The sequence below is a fragment of the Tinamus guttatus genome, unplaced genomic scaffold, assembly GCF_059628265.1.
Source record: "Tinamus guttatus ecotype Peru unplaced genomic scaffold, ASM5962826v1 Tinamus_guttatus_pri_ptg000027l, whole genome shotgun sequence".
In the NCBI taxonomy this organism is placed as follows: domain Eukaryota; kingdom Metazoa; phylum Chordata; class Aves; order Tinamiformes; family Tinamidae; genus Tinamus; species Tinamus guttatus.
Genome location: NW_028288561.1, coordinates 5,620,861 through 5,640,000, shown reverse-complemented (window position 1 = coordinate 5,640,000; position 19,140 = coordinate 5,620,861). Strand labels below are relative to the sequence as shown.

Here is a 19,140-nt window from a genome sequence, read left to right as displayed (position 1 = left end):
TGCACTTCTAAAGAGAATGTTTAAACTTTCTAAGTCAGCAGAAGATAAGAACATTTGTAAAAATGTGGCTGTGTTTGTTGAGAACCTTAAAAATGAGCTGGATTTTCAGCAAACGGAGGAGCATAGTCTTTCCCAGTCACATGCAGGTTTTCATGCTAATTGCTGCCACCGAGGTGACCGGTGGGTTGTGCTTGCTGAACTGCTGTTTGATGCACCTCTAACAGGCACAGTCCCCGGGCAGGGACAAGATCACGGCGCTCCTGTTCAATATTTAGATGTTACTCTAAAAATATGCACTTAAGTGCACAGCCAACAAAGCGGCAACATCATGCGGTGGCTGCAGGGGACTCTCCCAGGACTTCCAGGAGCCGGGAAGTCATCCTTCCTCTGGGATGTGATGTGCCACATCCAGCGGAGCTTTGCTCTGTGTTATCTAAAGAAGATACCTGGAAACGAATGTTAACATGGAATGGGACTACCAGGCAGCAGCTACAGAAAAGTGGATATTCCCCCCTCCCTCGCCCTTTTTTTTATTATTATTTAATTGGCTTGTGGTTCCCAAATGGGGCTCCTCTGAGAGCAGGTATTTGGATCAGTTTGTATAATTGGCGACGAGTGTGGGGACAGATTATGAAAGGATGGTCAAATAATTTGTGCTCTGCTGAGTTTACACAGTGGAATGAGTCTGAACTAAAGACAGACTTGAGAATTAACACGAATCCCAAAGCTCCCTGTATACTGAAATAATTAGTGTCAGCTCAGCAAGGCAGTAGCAGCCTTTTTAGTCGTTATGAAATATTTGCTGGCAGGTGACTAGACAGTGACTAGCTTGCTTGTCACTCTTGATGATGTTTTCCCACATTAGAATAAATCATCAACACGACTCTGAATTTGGGATGTAGAATTTCAAAAGTGCCTTGCAACATTTGTTCTTTTTCTTTTATAAAAAAAACAACAGCTCTTTTTTATCTTCATTTGTTGACGATGCATTCTCCTGACCTTAATTTCTCTGGTGTTGTTTAAATACGCTGTACATGTTTTCTGCTGTTTAAAAGCTGTGAGACAAATGCAGTAACAAAGTCTGGTGAGCACAAATGCCAGAACTGTTCATGTTTCTGACTGAAACATCCACGAACATCCCTGGCTAAGAGCAACGGCTAACCAGGAGCCCCAGCAAGCTCCCCCGTATGCCCGAGCTTGCGAGGACGAGCGCAGCTCCGGAGCAGAACGCGACGCTAAATTAAATTAATCACAAAGTACAGCTTCCAAGTGTATTTTTGCTGATAACAGTTTTCACTGAGGTAACAACTGCTCCTTCTCTCCTGGCCTCGCTGGCCATATGCTTCGACAACTCTCCGGCAGGGATTTTCAGGAAACGAGGCCTTGCTGTGCCGTCTGCCGGGCTGTCGGGGCACGGCCGAGCTGCCCTGTCCTCATCGTGGCTGGTGGCACCTCCTTGAGCAATGTGCAATTAAAGGAGGATATAAAACAGTCAGATATTTTAGTAATTGGTATGTTAGGACATTGGTAAGACTGAGAAATAGAGATGATCCAAAGCAGATGAGAATCTTCAAGGTAAGGAGAAGAAGGGATTACGAGGTGCGGGATGAAGAACAACAGGAGCCAAGATCATGCTGCTGTGTAAAGCTGTCACAAATTTGGGTTCGATCTGAGCTAAGGGAGTAAATTTCCGCTCTTTTCCAGGCCAGCATTGCATTTAACAATGTGGATACTCCTGCTGCCTCCAGAAGAGGACACCCAGCGAAACTGCTAGAGGCCTCAAGATGTCAAAGCCAAACTGATGGAGCAGACTTTGCTCCAAAAAGGTGATGTTGTACAACGCTCTCACTCCTTTTAGGCCACAAAGTTGAAAACCCAGCGAGTTTTCCTTGGCTGCATTTAGCCCTGGAATAAACAGCTGGGGCCACCAAGTGCCACCAAGTCCCTAACTCCTGCCATGCCAGCGCTGGCTCCTCTGCCCTTCCCTCATGGGCTAAGCAAAATCCCTTGTCCCAGGAATGGTCAAAAATAATAATTCACCCAAGGAGAAGGGCGGGCAGGGCTCGGATCACCCCCTGCCAGGCACCGGGCCCCTGGCTTTCCAGCAGTGCCCGGATAAGGGCCGTGCGGGTGGCGGAGCAGCAGCTCCCGCCCGGCGCCGGTGCCGCCAGCTGGCCCGGCCTCCGCGCGGCCACCGGCCCCTGCGCGCCGCAGCCCCCGGCACGGAGACATCTGCAAGTTGTTATCCAGCGGAGCGGAGCACAAGCCCATTTACATAATATCATATCATATTTTGTGTTCCTGCTTAGCTGAACATTTTGGATCGCTGTTTGGGTAAATAAGCCACCATTCTCCGCATATAAATAACAGTTTGTTTTAGGTAGCTTTTTTTTTTATGAGATTACTAATTTTAAGGGGACCGACCCCCAAAATGAAATGCTACGGGTTATGCACTAAAATCTGCTATTTTTGCAGTGGAATAAACAATAACTGTAATAGGAGGATGCTGTTATTTCCCAAATATCAATATTATTTATGATTTAATTTCATTTTATCGATATGCCAGTCTTATTATTTTTGCAGAGTCTTTAATGCTTTGGACTAGAGATTTTTCAGAAAAGACATACTTGGCTTTCTTTGCTTTTGGTGTCAATCCCAGTGCTTAACCCAGCTAACGTGTTTTAATATGTTTTTTTATCAATACAAGGCAAAATAAAGCCATCTTTTGTCCACTGCTCAAACATTCACCTTCATCTCCTGTATCAGTGTATACTTTGAAGAGCGGTACTATTTCTACCTCAAAAATCTATTTAAAAATATTTAATCTGAAGCATTTTTTCTTGTTTCCATGGTAGCTACAGAAAGGACAGGAGAAAATGGTATTTACCAAAGACAAAATAAGACAATGAAAACATAGCTTAGTTCTTTAACAAAAGAAACATGAGAGTGCTGCTAAATAAACATTTGCATGAATTCTGTTTGGAAGAGACAACATTTTGCTGACATCAGGGACAGCAGAGGAGGACAAATGAGCCTTTTTCCCCCTCCAAATACACCATTTTCCTAGTTTCTGATCTTTTAGCAGACAGAGATATTTCATTTTGCGTTTCATAGGATATAATGAAAAGGCTGCAGAACAAAAAGCAAATTTATTTATTTTTAGGTAATTGATTCTTTTGTATTTAGGTCGTTGCTGAATTTGCCAAAGGCGAAGGCAAGGAAAAAAGTAGGTGCAAGAAGATGAGACTTATTTTAGACTTTCTCTTATTAGAGTCAATCTATGTGAAGATATTCTTTAGGAACCGGGCAGGTAAGGAATCCATAATCTGTTTTTCTCCTTATCCACCCTCTGGAAGTCTGTTATGACTATCTGCATTAGCTCTATTTACTAATAGTTGTAAGCTCTGTGGTAAATTTAATTAAAGATAGCTTCCTGTCACATCCCATTACCATCAAGGCATAAATTCCTATTCATGAATGATTTGTGTCAAAGTGCTCTGAAAACTAGTGTTTTAGCAGCAAGATGTTCCAATGTGCACAGTGCTTCAGCAGGGGCATTAAATTAATGTGTTTGCAGAGAAGCCACTAATTGACAATGAGACGTGATTTTGGCAGTAGACTTCCACTTTAAAGATAATGAACAGTGTTCAGATACAGAGAAGAACCCCCCTCTGCTCCTAAAACTATACTAATAATTTCTGGTATAAACAGGAATAGAGGGAACCAATCCTGACAGGATATTTCAAGTGCCAAATCAAGCTGTTTGATCATCCTGCTTACAAAAGCAAACAGTGGAATCTCAGTATTTGTGACCTTTATCAAATCTGGCTACATACAGTCAGGAGTGTTATGTTTGGTTAGGAACTCATTAAACAAAATTACCTCTCCATTTATAGAAACCATACAATTACAGTATAAAACATTTTAATTAAATCAGCTAGTTAAGCAAAAATTCATTACCTTCTTTTTTTTTTTTATCAGTTAGCAGTGGGGCTGCATAGAGCAGTTCACATTAGAGTCAATTAGTAAGAAAAATTGTCAGATTTGGCAAGTGCACGGGCTTCCAGCACACATCAGCCGACAGCCACGAAAAAGTTTCACTGAAATCTGGTGGAGTTATTGCCCCCAGAGGAGGAGAATGAGCCACGGGCAACGCACCCCCATGCACGGGGCACGCCGAGCGCCGCGTGCTCCTTGGTGTCTGAAAAATGGTATCTGCATGCAAAGGTAGGGCTGTTCGTCAGGTATCCGCCTGCCTACGTACACTAGGGAAAATTTAATGCCATGTAACCCACTAACAAAACATGACCAGAATAGTGGAGGGGCTGGAATGTTCCCTAACATTGTAGAGCTGCAAAGGAAAAGAGCTGAGGAAGAGTAACAGGCCAAATCAGGGCATCTTTTAACTAGGGAGAATACAACTCTCTAGAGGGGAAGAACCTTCGCTGGCAAAACATGCAGTAGGTCCTTTACTGGGCAACTGTAATTAAATGCAAAATTAATTTTGGACTCCAGGGAAAAGAGACACCTACTAACTCCTTGCAAAACCCACAAGCTCTCCTGAAAAGACTCTTATTAAAAACAAAAAACAATCCCAGCTCTTTGATCGGAAAAGCTGAAAAGACTGGCAGCCCAGACAAGCACCCTACAGGCACAGATGATGGTAGCTAACGTTCAAGCTCGGGCCTTCAACAAGGTGGTTGCTGACGCCAAGTATATTGATTCCCCAGGACTGTTTATACTCTTCCTCTTCCCTTCCCTGGTAGAACCACAGACCACTGCAAGCACCTAAGAAATCCACCTGCCTTTGGTGAAATTCCTTATGGTTCTCACAGACTTCAAGCATCTGTGATACCTTTCTTACCATTGTCCTGCTCCAAATATTGCTTGAATAGCCTTCTGCAAACCAAAGATGATGACACGGTACATGAAGAACAGTTCTTGATGGACTCTTCTCTCTCACTCACAGGTTTGAGTATCATATCCTGACATTAAAACTTATGATGAGGCTGTTTCCTTGCAGAGCTCCCAAGATCAACTTGACCTTTCCACATTCCCCTCCCAAGGTCTAATCTCATTGTGCTTCTTAGGGTAGGATTGTTTAAGAAACACCTAAATTACTGATGTACTCTACGGACTAGTGTTTACAAAAAGACGCTTCTATCTTCAAGTTAATGTCATTCTCCTAAGTGGCAGAAGCCACACACAATGCCTTCAGAACTGTAAGTACTTCTCAAGAGTGTGACTACCAAATAAAGGCATACTATGTATTCCTCCTTACCTGTTCAGATACCTATTTGACAGGAAAAAAAGGTGACGGATCTTATCTTATAAAGCAAAAAGACAACTGGAGCTTGATATTAGCTTTCTCATTCAGCAAGTATCTTATCAAGAAAGATGCATGAAATATCTGGGCTAGAAAGCTGACAACCTCATCTACCACTGACAAGTTTTTATCAGGCAATTTTATGGGCTAAATTCAAAAAATCTGCTCCAATCACATTTCTTTTGCTTCTAGAACTCAGCTTATTATGATTGCGCTTCATCGAAGCAGAACGAAGGAGCAAATCTACCCCTTACTAAGCCTGCTAGAAGTTTTAATCGCATTTTATTTTTCTAAACCATAGGGTTCAAAAGATACATGAATCAAAATAATCATAATGAATTAAATGCAACAATATCCCTTCTCTTCATAGTGTTTGCAAGCAAAGAGATCATAAAAGATTTAAGAGATCACAAAGCACCACTTCTACGTGAGCACAAAGCAAGTAATTCTTTCTGGTACTTCTTCCCCAGAGCTAGCACACGAGTTAGCCCTTTCAAATGATCTTTTCATTATTTCAAGAAGATCTTGAGAGAAGACTCATCTTCTTTTATTCCCCAATTCTGGAGTGCACCTAAGCATATGCTTAAATTTGAATGCATGTGAACAGATTCAATTTACATGATTAAATTTAAGTGCATGCTTTGCTCGGTGGTGACAGCGCGCTGGGGAAATCCTGCACCTTTGCTGGGGATGACGACAGCCTGCTCGGCCCTTCCCTGTGCCCAGGGCCCTGTTTGGCTGGTTCTGCTCCCTCCGGCAGCCGGGGATGCCACGGAGGCTGCACCAGGCAGCAGAATTACTAAGAGCTGTGTCTAGAGAAGGGGATGTGACCTCAAAAGGTCTGCAAAGACTGAAGTCCTGCTTCACTCAGCGCTTGTAACTACGAAATTGCTTTAGCTCGCACAGCACAAGAAGAGACACATGAATTCTTACAGCCCCTAGCAAGTATTTATTTTAATGGATGCGCCTCTGTGAAGGAATTTTTGTCTTTTACTCAAACTCATGTTTACACATGACTGTCAACAAATTACCATAGCAATGAAGGTTTGTTTTCTTTTCTTTTTGGAGATTCGGTTCAAAATATTCTTTTGAAGCGAAAGTCAGACTGCAGCAGTTAACAACAAAGAACGTGAAAGCAGAGGTCAAGAGCTTGGATCTCACAAGGGCAGGGCGCACATCACAGGCAGGCGGCACGCAGCAGTCCAACAGTTTTGTTTTATCAGAAAAGACTTATTTCCGTGTAGGTAGTTCAATTCTTATGACTTCTTTTTTGTTTGATGGAAGACAGATCTGGAGAGAGTTCCACTTAGGGACAATCTTTCTAGTATGGTTTTGACCCTGACTCTTGGTGAAATGGTGACTACTTCAGAACTAAATGTGTGACTACGTGAAACTTCACTCGGTGGAGTGATTTTCTGAGGCAAAGAGCACATGTATCTTATGTTGCTTTTAGTGCAGGACAATAATATTCTACACATCTGAAAATCTGGTTAAATAAGTTCACATGATTTCATGAGCAGTGCTTTAAACACATACTACGAATCAAATGGTAGAAGTTCAAATTCTCTACACAGTATTAATTTTATTAGTCAACTGCTCCCTCATCTTTTTCAATAATTTGTTTTGTTAAAGACTCAAATAATGTCTCATGACATATACACGACCGAAGCCAGAAATCACTACTCTCATTCTCTGTGTCATGGCCTTGTTTCCCTGATGAGGCTACAGGACTAAATCCAACCCAGGCTGCAGCCTCGTGGAATCAGCGACAGCCGCCGCTCATCCGCAGAGTGGAAGGGAAGGAGGGAAGGGCAGGAGAGGAGCAGAGCTCTCCCCTCTCCTCCAGGCACCAGGAATCTGCCATTTTCTTCCATCAAGGGGAGGACGCGTCTTCCTCGCTGCCAGCGCCGCGCAGAACAGCCTGCCTAGCACAATAATGGGGGTCATCAACAAGATCAGTGCTGAACGGGCCCTTCCTTGCCCGGAGACCTTTGTATTTGTGATCAGCAATAAAAGGCTGTGCTGGAATTTAAAAATCTGAGACAGGGAAAATGCCAGAGATGATTATTTAAAGGCTTTAAATCAAAAAGATTGGCTTTAAGAATGGGCTTTTCACATCCATATTGTACAGCTGTGGATTCATACCTGGCTTATGAAAGAATCCCAAAATAAGGTAAGACATAATAAAATATAAGAAGGGCTTATGAAAGGATTGATTTTAACAATATTTCTCCATGTTTTTAAGCACCCATTTACTATCTACATATTTGCAAGATTTTACTTGCACAATTGCCAATGATTTAACATTGCAAAAAGGTGCGTAATTCCATGCTCAGAATTTGAGCACGGAATTTGAGGGATATAAGTTTACACAAACATGATTCAGAGAAAATAGTTATTTTTTTAAATAAGTCACTGTGAGCAAATTTGACTTTGCTCCTATGTCTCCACACCCCTTTGCTGAGAATTCCTTTCTACTTCCTCCTCCTATGAGCGCAATTTAACTCAGTAAGTAAGAACTACACATAAATACAATAAGCTAATAAAGAATTATTTTTGCCAGACATGATGTAACATGTTTAGACACACACGGCACTGAAAAATAAGGAAGATCAATATGAAATAGTGGGCTCCAATGTCAGACGGGACAAGCTGGCCCAGAGTGGAGGCTGCTGACTAATGAAGAGTAATGAGGAGGCTCTCAAACGCCAGGGGTGACGAGGAAATGAAGCACAAATGGCTCCAGATCCATGCAGGCACTTCAGGAGATCAGAGTTTCTGCACATATGAGGCTGGAATCTTCAGCTGTGCCACTGTTTGCAAACATAATCTTCACCTTTGGTCTTTTGGTTAAATCCATATGCAACTGTTGGAAGTAACTGGGCACGTTCTTGAAAAAGAAGATGCAGCACTGCTTATTCCAGCTATGTAAAGCTTGGCTTTTCTTTGTTTTCTTTGGGATATTATCCCAGTCAAGTTTATCTTTCCTAAGTGCTGATGTGAGCTACAAGGACCTAGTTTCGAAAACAACTTTCTTCTTTTCTTTCTTCCTCTTTTCTGTTTTCCAAATTATACCCACAGGTCCCGTTAATACTTTCAACAGCAACAACAGGCAGTCAGACAGGAGCAGTGCAAGAAACTTTATCTCAAGTATTTATTGTTATGCTAGAATATCACTCAGTTTCCTCTGGGGTAATTTTGACACTCCTGAGGGAAATATGTGACCTCATTTGCATTTTCTAATTGAATTGCTATCAGGTTTCCTGCAAGACTGAACAAAAAAAAGTTCCTACAGTTACTAGCACCACTTGTATTCACCAGAAAAAGAGTTTACCTTCAAGTGTTTGTTGCGGAGGAGGGGAGAATGTAGGCTGCTGTATCATAAAATACTTTCTTTAAATATTTATCTTCTTTGCTATCATTTTATCTTGCATGCATTAAACTTTGATATTGTGGTTGGAATTCTTTTATCACTGTGGTTGCCGGTGAAGGTTTGCAGATTTGCCTGGGTTATTTAGTTATATCTCCTCCAATTAGCACATTTTTACGGCCAGCAGTATAAAGGAAGAGAAACTGCCACCGCCCTGGATCACACTCCGTTAAAGTGTCATCTTCCCTGGAAAGCCACCGAGCTGGGAGGTGCGGGCACGAGCAGCAGAAACTGGGGCACAACGGGATGTCCACGCTAGCACAAGCCATCCTGAACGGATCCGAGGTGGCCACCCTCAAAGGTCTCCATTGCAGGCTGCAATTTTCCATTTCCTCATCTTGGGTAATGAAGGACAGCAGGCTCCGAGGATCACACCAGTGCTTGGCAGGGGTTGATCTCTGGGCACTCCTGAGATGGTGGAAAGCACAAGCACGGCCTCTGTTTTATGGACGGGCAGTAGGAAACTGGGGCAGCCTGCATAGACAGCAGCACGAATTTACAGCAGAGCAGGGACCTCCTCTCTGGTCTCGCACATCCCATGCTGGATCCCAACAGGGATAACTTCTTCTGTAAGATTTATTCCGTAGGAACCTCCAGGATGAAGCAAGTGCCTCATAGTGGCCATTCCAAGTGGGATAATTCTGTTCTCGTGAAGCTTTACCCATAGATAATTGCGAACCAAATTTTGATTTCACCTTTAAATAATGTTCTCCCACAAAAAGAGGTGCAGAAAGAGCCTTGCACGGGGAGACTGCACCAACAGTTGCCCGTCAGCCATGGGGAAGCTTGCAGGAACACAGCGAGGGCCGAGCAAGTGAGCTTGGTTGTGCTGCAGGTGCAACACACGTCTGGGAACTCTGCAGTTTTCACCAAATCATTCGCAAATGAATATGGATGTAGGCACTAGAAGAAGGAGTTGGTTTCCTTCTCTCTCTCTGATGTCCTTTCTCTCCCTGCTGTCACCTCCTCCTTTCCCTCCCCTGCCTCTTTTCTCCATCCTCTGAATATACCAGAAAAGTCTTTAAAACAATTACATTGTTTTTGCTTGAGTCACATTATACCTTACAAAAAGAAATGTGAAATCTGTTTCTAGAAAAGGCATGAAATGTAGTATATTAGGGTCGTGGCTTGAAACACATTGAACTGGATATTGTGGGTTTTTTAACATAAACACTATTATTTTTGAAAATAATCTCATAATCATATTTATTTCTTTAGTAAACAAAGTATTATTTTGCTTGCAAAAAGCACAAGCATTTAAATAAGACACAAGTCAGATGCCTGCAATAGGGACCCACAATAAAACTGTTTGTGACCTTGTCATTAGTGTTGTTTTCTGTATTTTTCCAGCCTCAAACTACACACTAATAAGGCTTTTAGAAAGCAGGGATATGAATTTTAAAAAGCTTAGCTCTCTCTATTTTGAACCAGAGTTCAGCTTATATTAACATTAAATGAATTTCCAACCAAATATTTTACTAAAACAGAAATGTATGCTTACCCAGTTCTCTTTCTGCTATGCTGTGAAGAAATTTAAAGCACTATATAAGACACCTTACTTTGTTCTTTCAATATTTAATTACTTTTAGAAGGAAGCAGTATTTCTTCAGCTACAAGATGGCAAACACAGCTGACATAACATACAGGGCTTAATTATATCTTGCACAAGCCAGAGCCTTACTGAAGAGGAGCAGAGTGTATTTATACGACTCTAAGCCGTGCAAAACCTCAGGGGTCAGCCTGCTGGGTGACTGCTAGATTTAACTTTCTCCAAGTGCTTTCTGCCTTCTCGCACACACAGAAGTTTCCCCAAATGGTGAAGGTTTGCGTTTCTGGGTGATTCTTACAGCGAGGCGCTGAAAGTCTCTTCCTCTCATCCTCCCTTCCCTCTCTGCTAAATCAGTACAGAAAAGAGGGAAAGCAGAGTCCAGCCTTGCTGCTTTGACATTGACCATGGCGTATTAATCCTAACTACAACCACGGCCAAGGGACCCTGACTATTCCTGGCCTAACCACGACTGTTCCCCAGGGACACACACCTTCATCCTTACACTGCAGGTCTTGAAGATCCAACAATAAATCAAGCTCTTAATCCAATTTCAGGTCAACTCTATCTCTAAACCTAACCTCAACCATCACAACAAGCTTAAATATAAATAACTATCACAGAATTGGATTTTTGGAGGAAGCAGCAGACCACATAGCTACATTTATTCAGTGTGGTGAAAATGTGAGAATGCATCTGCAATCTTTTGTCTGAAATACTGACTGGTGAAGGTTTTGGAGCTGGCTTTGACTCTTTAACTGCAGGGAAGGAAAGACATTGGCATTCAGACGAGTGGATGTTTGCCACAGAGGTGCCACGCTGTGCTTTGCTGCCCCGCTGGCCAACACTTCATGCGAGCATATGTCCCTTATCAGGCAGCAGCAATGTTCCCTGTCCTCACTGTCTATGAGGGAAACGAGCCTAAATCTCCCATCTGGACCCCTATTTGGGAGCATGATACACCACCAAGGAGCTGCAGGGCCATGCAGATGGTTCACTGAAAGAAATGAATCATTGTAGGAACCACAGAGAAGACTTCAAATTTTACCCGCGGCATCACAGCAAAAACAGTCAGTGCTCCAGATTTATGCTGTCACAGAAGAAATGTGAATTTAGCCTTACATTGCTCAAGAAGATGGTTTGTTTCAACTCCAGAGAGCGGTAGGCACCCTTCATCTGCAGGCTTTATTTCATGTCGAAGGAAAGTATTTGCAGTGAGAAGCAAACACGAGCCAGGCTGTAAGAACCAGCAGTAAATAACCGAACCGAGCGGTCACTTCAGAATACGAAACGCGGACTCGGAGCATGAAGCCTCGCTGGTAACATTAAATGATTTATGTGAGCGAGGAGCAAGGAACAACTGCAAGAAATTGACTACTGCATGTGGTGGCTTTTTTTATCCAGAAACTTCCTTTTTAAGTACAGACCAGAGAATACAAATAACTCGATGCTGCATTTAACTTTTTAAGGGTATTGGGCACTCAAGCCAAGCAAGCCTGAGAACGGAGGGCGGCTGTGCGAGCGTCCTACCTTGTGCCCGCTGTGCTGCAACTTCTCTCCCACCAGGAACCTGGCAATCGCCTCCCATCTGTCCCGCGTCTGCGGATCCCATGCGGTCACTATAAGTATCATCTGCTTGGAGGGCATTTGCAGCTGGTGGACAGCGTACACGGTCCCATCCGCTCTCACCTTGAAGTCCAGGCTGTTGGTTTCATACCGAATTCCCTTGTTCCCGCCACAGCTATTAAATTTTACTAGAACAGAGAGCAAGAGACGGAAGAAATGTGTGAGATTGGCATGATAAGAAAAGCAATCAAACACAAGTTTCAGACATTTAATTTTCACTGATGTGTTCTATATCTCTAATAACCATCAAGGAAATGATTTAACTGTTTCTTCGACCTTTCGGGAATGCTCTTGTGCTTTATCTCCATTCCCCAGGGAAGTTGCTGTAAGCCATTCTTAAAGTATTTGATACAGTTTCATTAGATCTCAAACACAGCTGTTCCCCATTTCTACAAGTGGATTTCTCCCTTGTTGCCATTATCTTTTAAATTCAACCGGAGTCTATTACCCACACTGTGGGTATTCTCTTGCACAAAATGTTCTCCTTTCCCCTAACCCTTCAACAACCTCCTTACCAGATAGCCTATTTGCACATTCTTAACTGAAATTTAAAAGCCCATAACGATTCCATTATCAGAAATATAAAAAACAACAACAGAAAAATTAAATAAAGAAAAATTAAGACCATTTTGTGGAGGATTTTGCTGTGCTGGAAGCGGGCATGCACCACAAGAGCAGGAAGCCCTGCCCGGGGGCTCCTGGCCACCTTGCACCTGTATGGAAGGGAGTCCCCAGACTCTGCTTCACAAACCACCGCTCGTCATTTAAAAGGTGACACCGTCAGATCAAAGCTCCCAAATGTGGAATTTTTATCTGCCTGTTTTTCAGTTAAGCTCATTACTATCTAGTTAGAAAAGCATTTTTATTGGCCTACATGCTGCATACGTTTGGCGAGGTGAAACCCAAGATGTTACATAACAAAATTGCCAAATCTGATAGAAACTGAACCTGCTGCTAACCACATGGGAAGCAGAACACTCCCTGCTATTCCGGTAATCCAGGGGACAGCACACACATGTGGTGAAAGCAAACCTATCCGGATTTAAATAAAAACATCTGAGGCGATGGCACAGGCAGCTGAAACGCAGCTCGTGCTAAGGCAGTGCTGCTGCCAAAGCCCCGGTGCCACCAAACTCCAGAGAAATGAGTGAAGCAAAGGGGAGTAGAGAAAGGAATCGGGCGAAGGTTTCCCGTTCGAACCCCCAGCCCGTGCCCTGAGCACTGGCTTTCCCTTCGACTCCTTCCCAAAGCTGCGGCTCTCTGTGATCGGGGACCTTGTCATATTTTCTACATCCTACAAAGGCTTCCCAGGCTGCATAGTTATTTCAACCACATCATGTGTTTTTATGTGCACGCGCTGGAAACTGTTACCTAACGCTACAGTAAATTATTAGACGCCAACAGCAAATGTCACACACTGATTAAAAAAGGAAGATAAATAAAGTTACCTAGTATATAAAAACAAAGTGGGTAATGTTTTTATGCAACTTCATTGTCATAGACTACATGATTTAATTTCTGTTATATCTGGAAATGGGAAAACAAGAGTCCCTCCCAGCTTTGTTTCGGAAAGTCGGCCGTTTGCCATAGCGAGGGCAATAAATAACCCCCATGTCTATCTCGTCTCAAGTGCTTTAGTCCAGACTTTTCACCAGTTATCTCCACGTTCTATCTCCAAGAGCATAACAGATGTTTTTCAGTGTAATAGGAGGTGGCATCTCCTGCATTACTCAAAGTTCAAATGAGACTTTGGTCACCATTTGTCTAAGGAACAGGGTATTACTTAATTGCTACTCAGGCCGCAGTGCTGAAGCTCGTGGTATCCTTGTTTGCAGTCCCTGAGTGTCATCGTAAAGGGCAGATGTTCAGCCGCCCAGAGGAGAGGATCTTTAACTTACTCAGGTGACACTTCGATCACATTAAATGAAGAATGAGAAAGCCTGTGGGATTGAGTCTTCTCCAGCTTCCAGAAAAGCCTGGAATTGTCTCAAATTTCAAAGCCTAGGTGCAGAACCTGAAGCAAACTTTAAAACACTTGAGAATTCTGCCCGGACTCTTCAACGTCCACCCCAGTCAGGTCTGGCGAGGAGCTCAGGTTACCCTGTACCATGCATCCACCTACCAGGCCTGCAGCACCAACCCAAACCCAATCAGCACCCACAGCTACAAGTCTACACCAGCAAGGAAGTCTTGAGATCAGCTGGTACAAAACAGCTTCTCTCCAGAAGGGCCAAAATGTCCTATCCTCCAAAGCAGGGAGTCACTTCTAAACAGCCTGCTGGGGATATCAACTGGCCCATACCACCTCTATTGGAGCATGACGGCCAGCCACAGCCTGGGACTGTGCTCTCAGGCTGACCATATGGACCACCACAACCTGGCTGGAAAGACCAACAGGTCTCTCCCTAAGTTTCATTCACCTTTAGACTCATCTGAAAACCACAGATTCCTGAAAGCAGTGAATAAGGTTAAGGCACGCAGGGCGTGAGGGGATCTGCAGGAAGCCACGTGCACCCTGCAGCCACCACGAGAGCCCGAGAGAGCACGGCCAGATGGGTGCTGCCCACAGCCCTTCTCCACAGCACCTGCGGGACCTGCTGGCTACGTGATTTCTGCTCTTAACCTCTGAAGACTTTCTGCAAATCTCCCCATGGATTCACAGCTATCGTAAACATGTGCGAACATTGCGCGTTTCGCCGTTAATACCGTTATTTATTTTCAGCTCCATGGCATGAAGCGCTGTTAGGAACGAGGCGCCTCAGCTGCCACACGACTGCGCTCTCTGCTGCACAACGGCAGTGGCAGAAAGCGAGTCCCAGCCTCTACCTTCTGAAGCACCAACTTATCATATACAAAAAGACATGTGAAGAAGAGAGAAAGGAGTGATAATGACTGCACATTAAAAACAACTCAGAGCTTACTTTGATTTTATTGAGATTAAAAGAAAGCCCTACAGTGCATTCGTAGGCTGGGAGGAAAAAAGAAATCCCATCCTATATGTGTACGCAGTGATTTCAGTACTCAAAGTACTTAAACATCTGCTTAAGACACAGCGCGGGGCTCCAATATGCTGCTCTGGTGTCATATGTCACCGTGTCGACTTTTATGCTCCATTATCTAAAAATGGCTACCTCGTAGTCAAAGTCCCTCTGTGATTCACTAATTACTTCCATTAGTTTAAAACAAACTTGACTAGAGATGGAGAAAATCCGGAGAGGAATTAAGTCTGATTTTTTAAGCAAGCGGCGTCTCTGTGCTGCCCCGCTGTTCTCGGGGCTGCAGGCTGGGTGACCACGGGGAGCCCTGCGGATGACGAGGCCTCGGCAGCTGCCCATGGAGGAGGACTTTGAGGACGTCCCCATTCCCGGCCTTTTTGTGGCTCTCCGGAGCGGCGCCTGGCCCAGGGCCTTGGAGCCCGGCCCAGCACAGCCCAGAAGCTGCACGGAGGTGACCCCGGGGACGGTGCGTCCCCTCCTGGAGAGGGCAGGGGTTTGGGACAGGATCTGGGGCTACTTCTGGGCTATGAAGAGGTCTCTTCACACACCGACCACCTGCCCTGCCTTACTGCCCGATCCTGTCACTGCTAAGATGTGGTGGCCCCGGGGGACACAGGAAGGACTCAGCCGCGTGGCCCCGGCTCGAAAGCACCTCTCGCACCAACCAAAGCACAAATATGTCTCAGGGAAGCATCCCACTATTTCACCAGCAATCCATACATGCATTTGGAAAAAAATACCATTATTCTTTGCACTATACAGCTCAAGAAAAAGGGATCTTCTCCATATTTTCAAAACCTACCTCTGACCTCTACTTTTTTCTCATGGAAGCAGAAATTAAAATTTCATCCAACAGCATAAAATATATTTTTCTCTTTGTTTTTCTTCCTTTAGCTCTAAATTTATGTAATTTGCAGTTGACGTAAATTTTGACTTTAAAATAATTTCAGAAATAAATAGAGAAACATTGGATCTGTTTACTAGGCTTAGATCTCTGTGGACTCAAATCCATCTTTCTCTGACCAGTTTGAAGTCTTAAGAACACTGCATGAATTTAACATTCAAAGCAACAGCATCAGTAATTAGGATTTCAGATAAACAGCAGAGCCACACATCTATCATTTTTACAGGATGGTAGAAAAGAAAACTTTTTTTAATATACTCTGGAAAAATGTTCAGTGATGCTTATCGAAAGCTTATGCTGAAAACCGCATCAAATATGTGATGAAAAGAAAACCAGGAAGGCACCCTCATTAGCAGGCTTTTAGGTTTAACCCTTTACCCTCATCATTTTTAATTGCTTCTCTATGAAAGGAGGAAATAGGACAACGTGATATGCTGAAATAGGGACTGAGTGATGGGCAGAGAAGCTGCAGGAGTCTGCAGCAAACTGCTGGCATCTAAGGAAAAAGTAAATGGTATCTTTCTTCAAAAAAGACACTGGGTAAAAAAATTCTGCAAGTTTTGCATTGTTCCTTTTTATTATTTAGCTTGTTAAACTAGCTGGACAGAGTCAAATGATCAAGCAAGGATCTTGAAAGATGTATGAGTACACTGAACTTGCTTGCCCCCCATACGTCTGAGAAATACCTTGAATTTAATAGGACTATAAATGGTATAAACCAAAGAATTCACTTTAAGCCTTATCATTCTGGATTTGCTTTTAACTTCTCCTATTCCATTAAAAAGTGTCCCCTCTGGCAAGCTGTACAGTGCTGCAAGACCAGGAAAGAGAATACTTATTTATTCGGATATATGTCCTGGCATGACAGAGTCCACAACTCGGGATATGGGGCACTTCCGAGCTCTGCTGTCCACCATGGTCAATACAAAGTTCTCTGAAGAACTTCAAAGCATGGAATATTTACCCCAATTTCTAGGAGCATGCTCTCTGTTTTCACATTGTACTTGTTGAACAGGGTCCTTTATAGCAGTCGTGATTACGATGGACCCAAGTGTCCTAAGGACCTAAGGTCCTAATGGACCTAAGGCTAAGAGACATAGCCCTATTTCTGTCCCATTTTTGCCCATGGTGAATCTAACACTAATGTACAATACCCAACTAGACTTGCTTCTCGCAGTTTTCCTTCTGTGGAAGAGAAACAATGTATAAATGCATAAATAGGAAAAAAACTATAGCTGTAAAACCAAATCTGATGGAAATAATGTATAATTTTCAATCTGCCATTGCTATTTTTATGGATTACGTTTTCAACCATGTCTCCATAAAAAAAATGACACTAATAAACTCTTAGTGTCTTTATTTAATATTTATAGCACTGTAGGAAAACGCAGCTCTACTGGTAAAAGGTAAAAACAGCAATTCAAGCAGCTACTTTGGTGCCTAATAATCATATCCCCAGCGATCTAGTTGAAGAGCTGCAGTTTAAGAAAATACTTTGATACGGAAAAAGAGTGGAGATAAACAGGTATGTGCTGGTTGTACACGAACGCATACAAAGCGTATGTGTATCCCCTTCTGCCCACACCCCCACCTTTGCAGAGCGTGGATTATTAATTAGATGTCCTCGGACTCGAAAACAAAAGCAGTGAATGAGTTAGGAGAATTAATGAACTGTCCCACATTCGTGCTATGATTTAGCATGTTCTTAATGTTATTTTCTTGCAATTAGCAGTACAAAAATCCACAGCAATCTGAACAATTTTGCATCTCCCCAGTCAATGTTAAACATTACATCCAACTTTCCAGTGGATGAGACACAATCTCTGAGCTATGACTACTAATATTTGCCATATTGGAATAATAACAAATTACCATAACAATTTACCATATGTAATTATGTTAAACAAAATCGTGCTTTGTTTATCTTCTTATAATCTACAGTTACAGTGAATCCTCCTCTCCTGCATGAGCAGTAATAGTAAATTCATGACATTCACAACCCATTATATGCTTGTTAGAAGTGATTCCAAGTACAAGTCAACTGGCGACACTCCTGAATCAGCAAACAAGTAGAAATCCATCCCCAGCACTAAGTGAGACAGATTTGAAATGGCACATGAAAATATTTTACATTTAAGAGTACATTTTAACTTTCCCACTTTAAACTCCCAAGCTCAAGCCCCTTCATGATCAAATTACCCGTGTGGGTTTTGGGCACACGCTACTTAACTTCTAAGCACCTCACCTTTCATTTGCAGTCCAGTCTGTCCCCACAAACCCTGGCTGCCTCCAGTTGATTTTACAGGGAAAACTGCAAGCCTTGTTCATGCACAAGTAACTCAATCTTATTTTTTTAAGGAAAAGGGAAAAAAAAAAGAAAAAAGTATCTGTGGACTTGAGGGAGACTACGCTGAAAATTCAACTTTTCATTTCCAGAACCACCTAACTGCTTTCAACACTTTTTTGCCCAGCTTCATATTCACTTTTAACAGCTCTTGCTTACACAAGGTTTCTGCTTCTGCGACCAGATGAAAAGCAGGGGAACAAAACATTCCGACACGCTGGAGTCCGCATCCCCTGGAAAGGCACCTCTAGTCACTCTGTCACCCTTGGAGTCAGGCGGGAGTGATGAGGAGTTGAGAGTACATTAAGAAAAGATCTAAATCGCATTCAAACAAAACAAAAGCAGCCCCACGGTAAACAAAACCCAATTCCCAGACACTGCCTGCCTCCTTCATATTCCCACCAGTGCTATTTCTCATTTACTCCAAGTCAATTCAACTAAAATACACGTTTTTAAGAAAAAAAATTATATTTCACTATGGGAGGAATTGGAGGGGAGTACAGACCCCCTGGAGAGAATGACTGTAGAACATGATAGAAAAGATGAATCACTGTAGCAACAGCCAGCCAGCCATTAATTTCCAGCAAGCCAGGAGTTGGTCCAATTAAACCAGGCTCCTTTCTCTACATTAACATGCTTTATTCCATCTTTTTTTTCTTTTTTTTCCCCCAAAGCTAAAGCATAAGCTCAAGACCCCAAAGGCTTTCTATTTAGGATCAATCAATCTACCTTGCTGCACTGTAAAACCTACACTGTCAGCTCTGAGGCTAGCTCAGGAAAAAAGTGCAACGGTAGAAAAATTTGATAAATCGACATGTTCTGGCAGTCGGGAGAGGGATTCTTCCTACACTGGTGCTTATTTTTACCTGATTAGAAGCGAGTATTAGGAAAGGGAATACTCCCCCTGTTCTCTTACTGGTATTTAGAGTTGGGATGGGAGGGCTCTTCTTATTTAATATCTAAATCCA

At 42.9% G+C, this 19,140-nt stretch overlaps 1 protein-coding gene across 1 annotated transcript in view; it reads right to left on the bottom strand.

Moving 5' to 3' along the window:
• The window catches only part of CDH4 (cadherin 4), a 376,921-nt gene that overhangs the window by 136,898 nt on the left and 220,883 nt on the right, over positions 1 to 19,140 (bottom strand). The window contains exon 3 of the mRNA XM_088528878.1: positions 11,833 to 12,056. Within this exon, the coding sequence (XP_088385004.1) occupies positions 11,833 to 12,056 (224 nt within the window). The remainder of the gene's footprint in view (positions 1 to 11,832; positions 12,057 to 19,140) is intronic.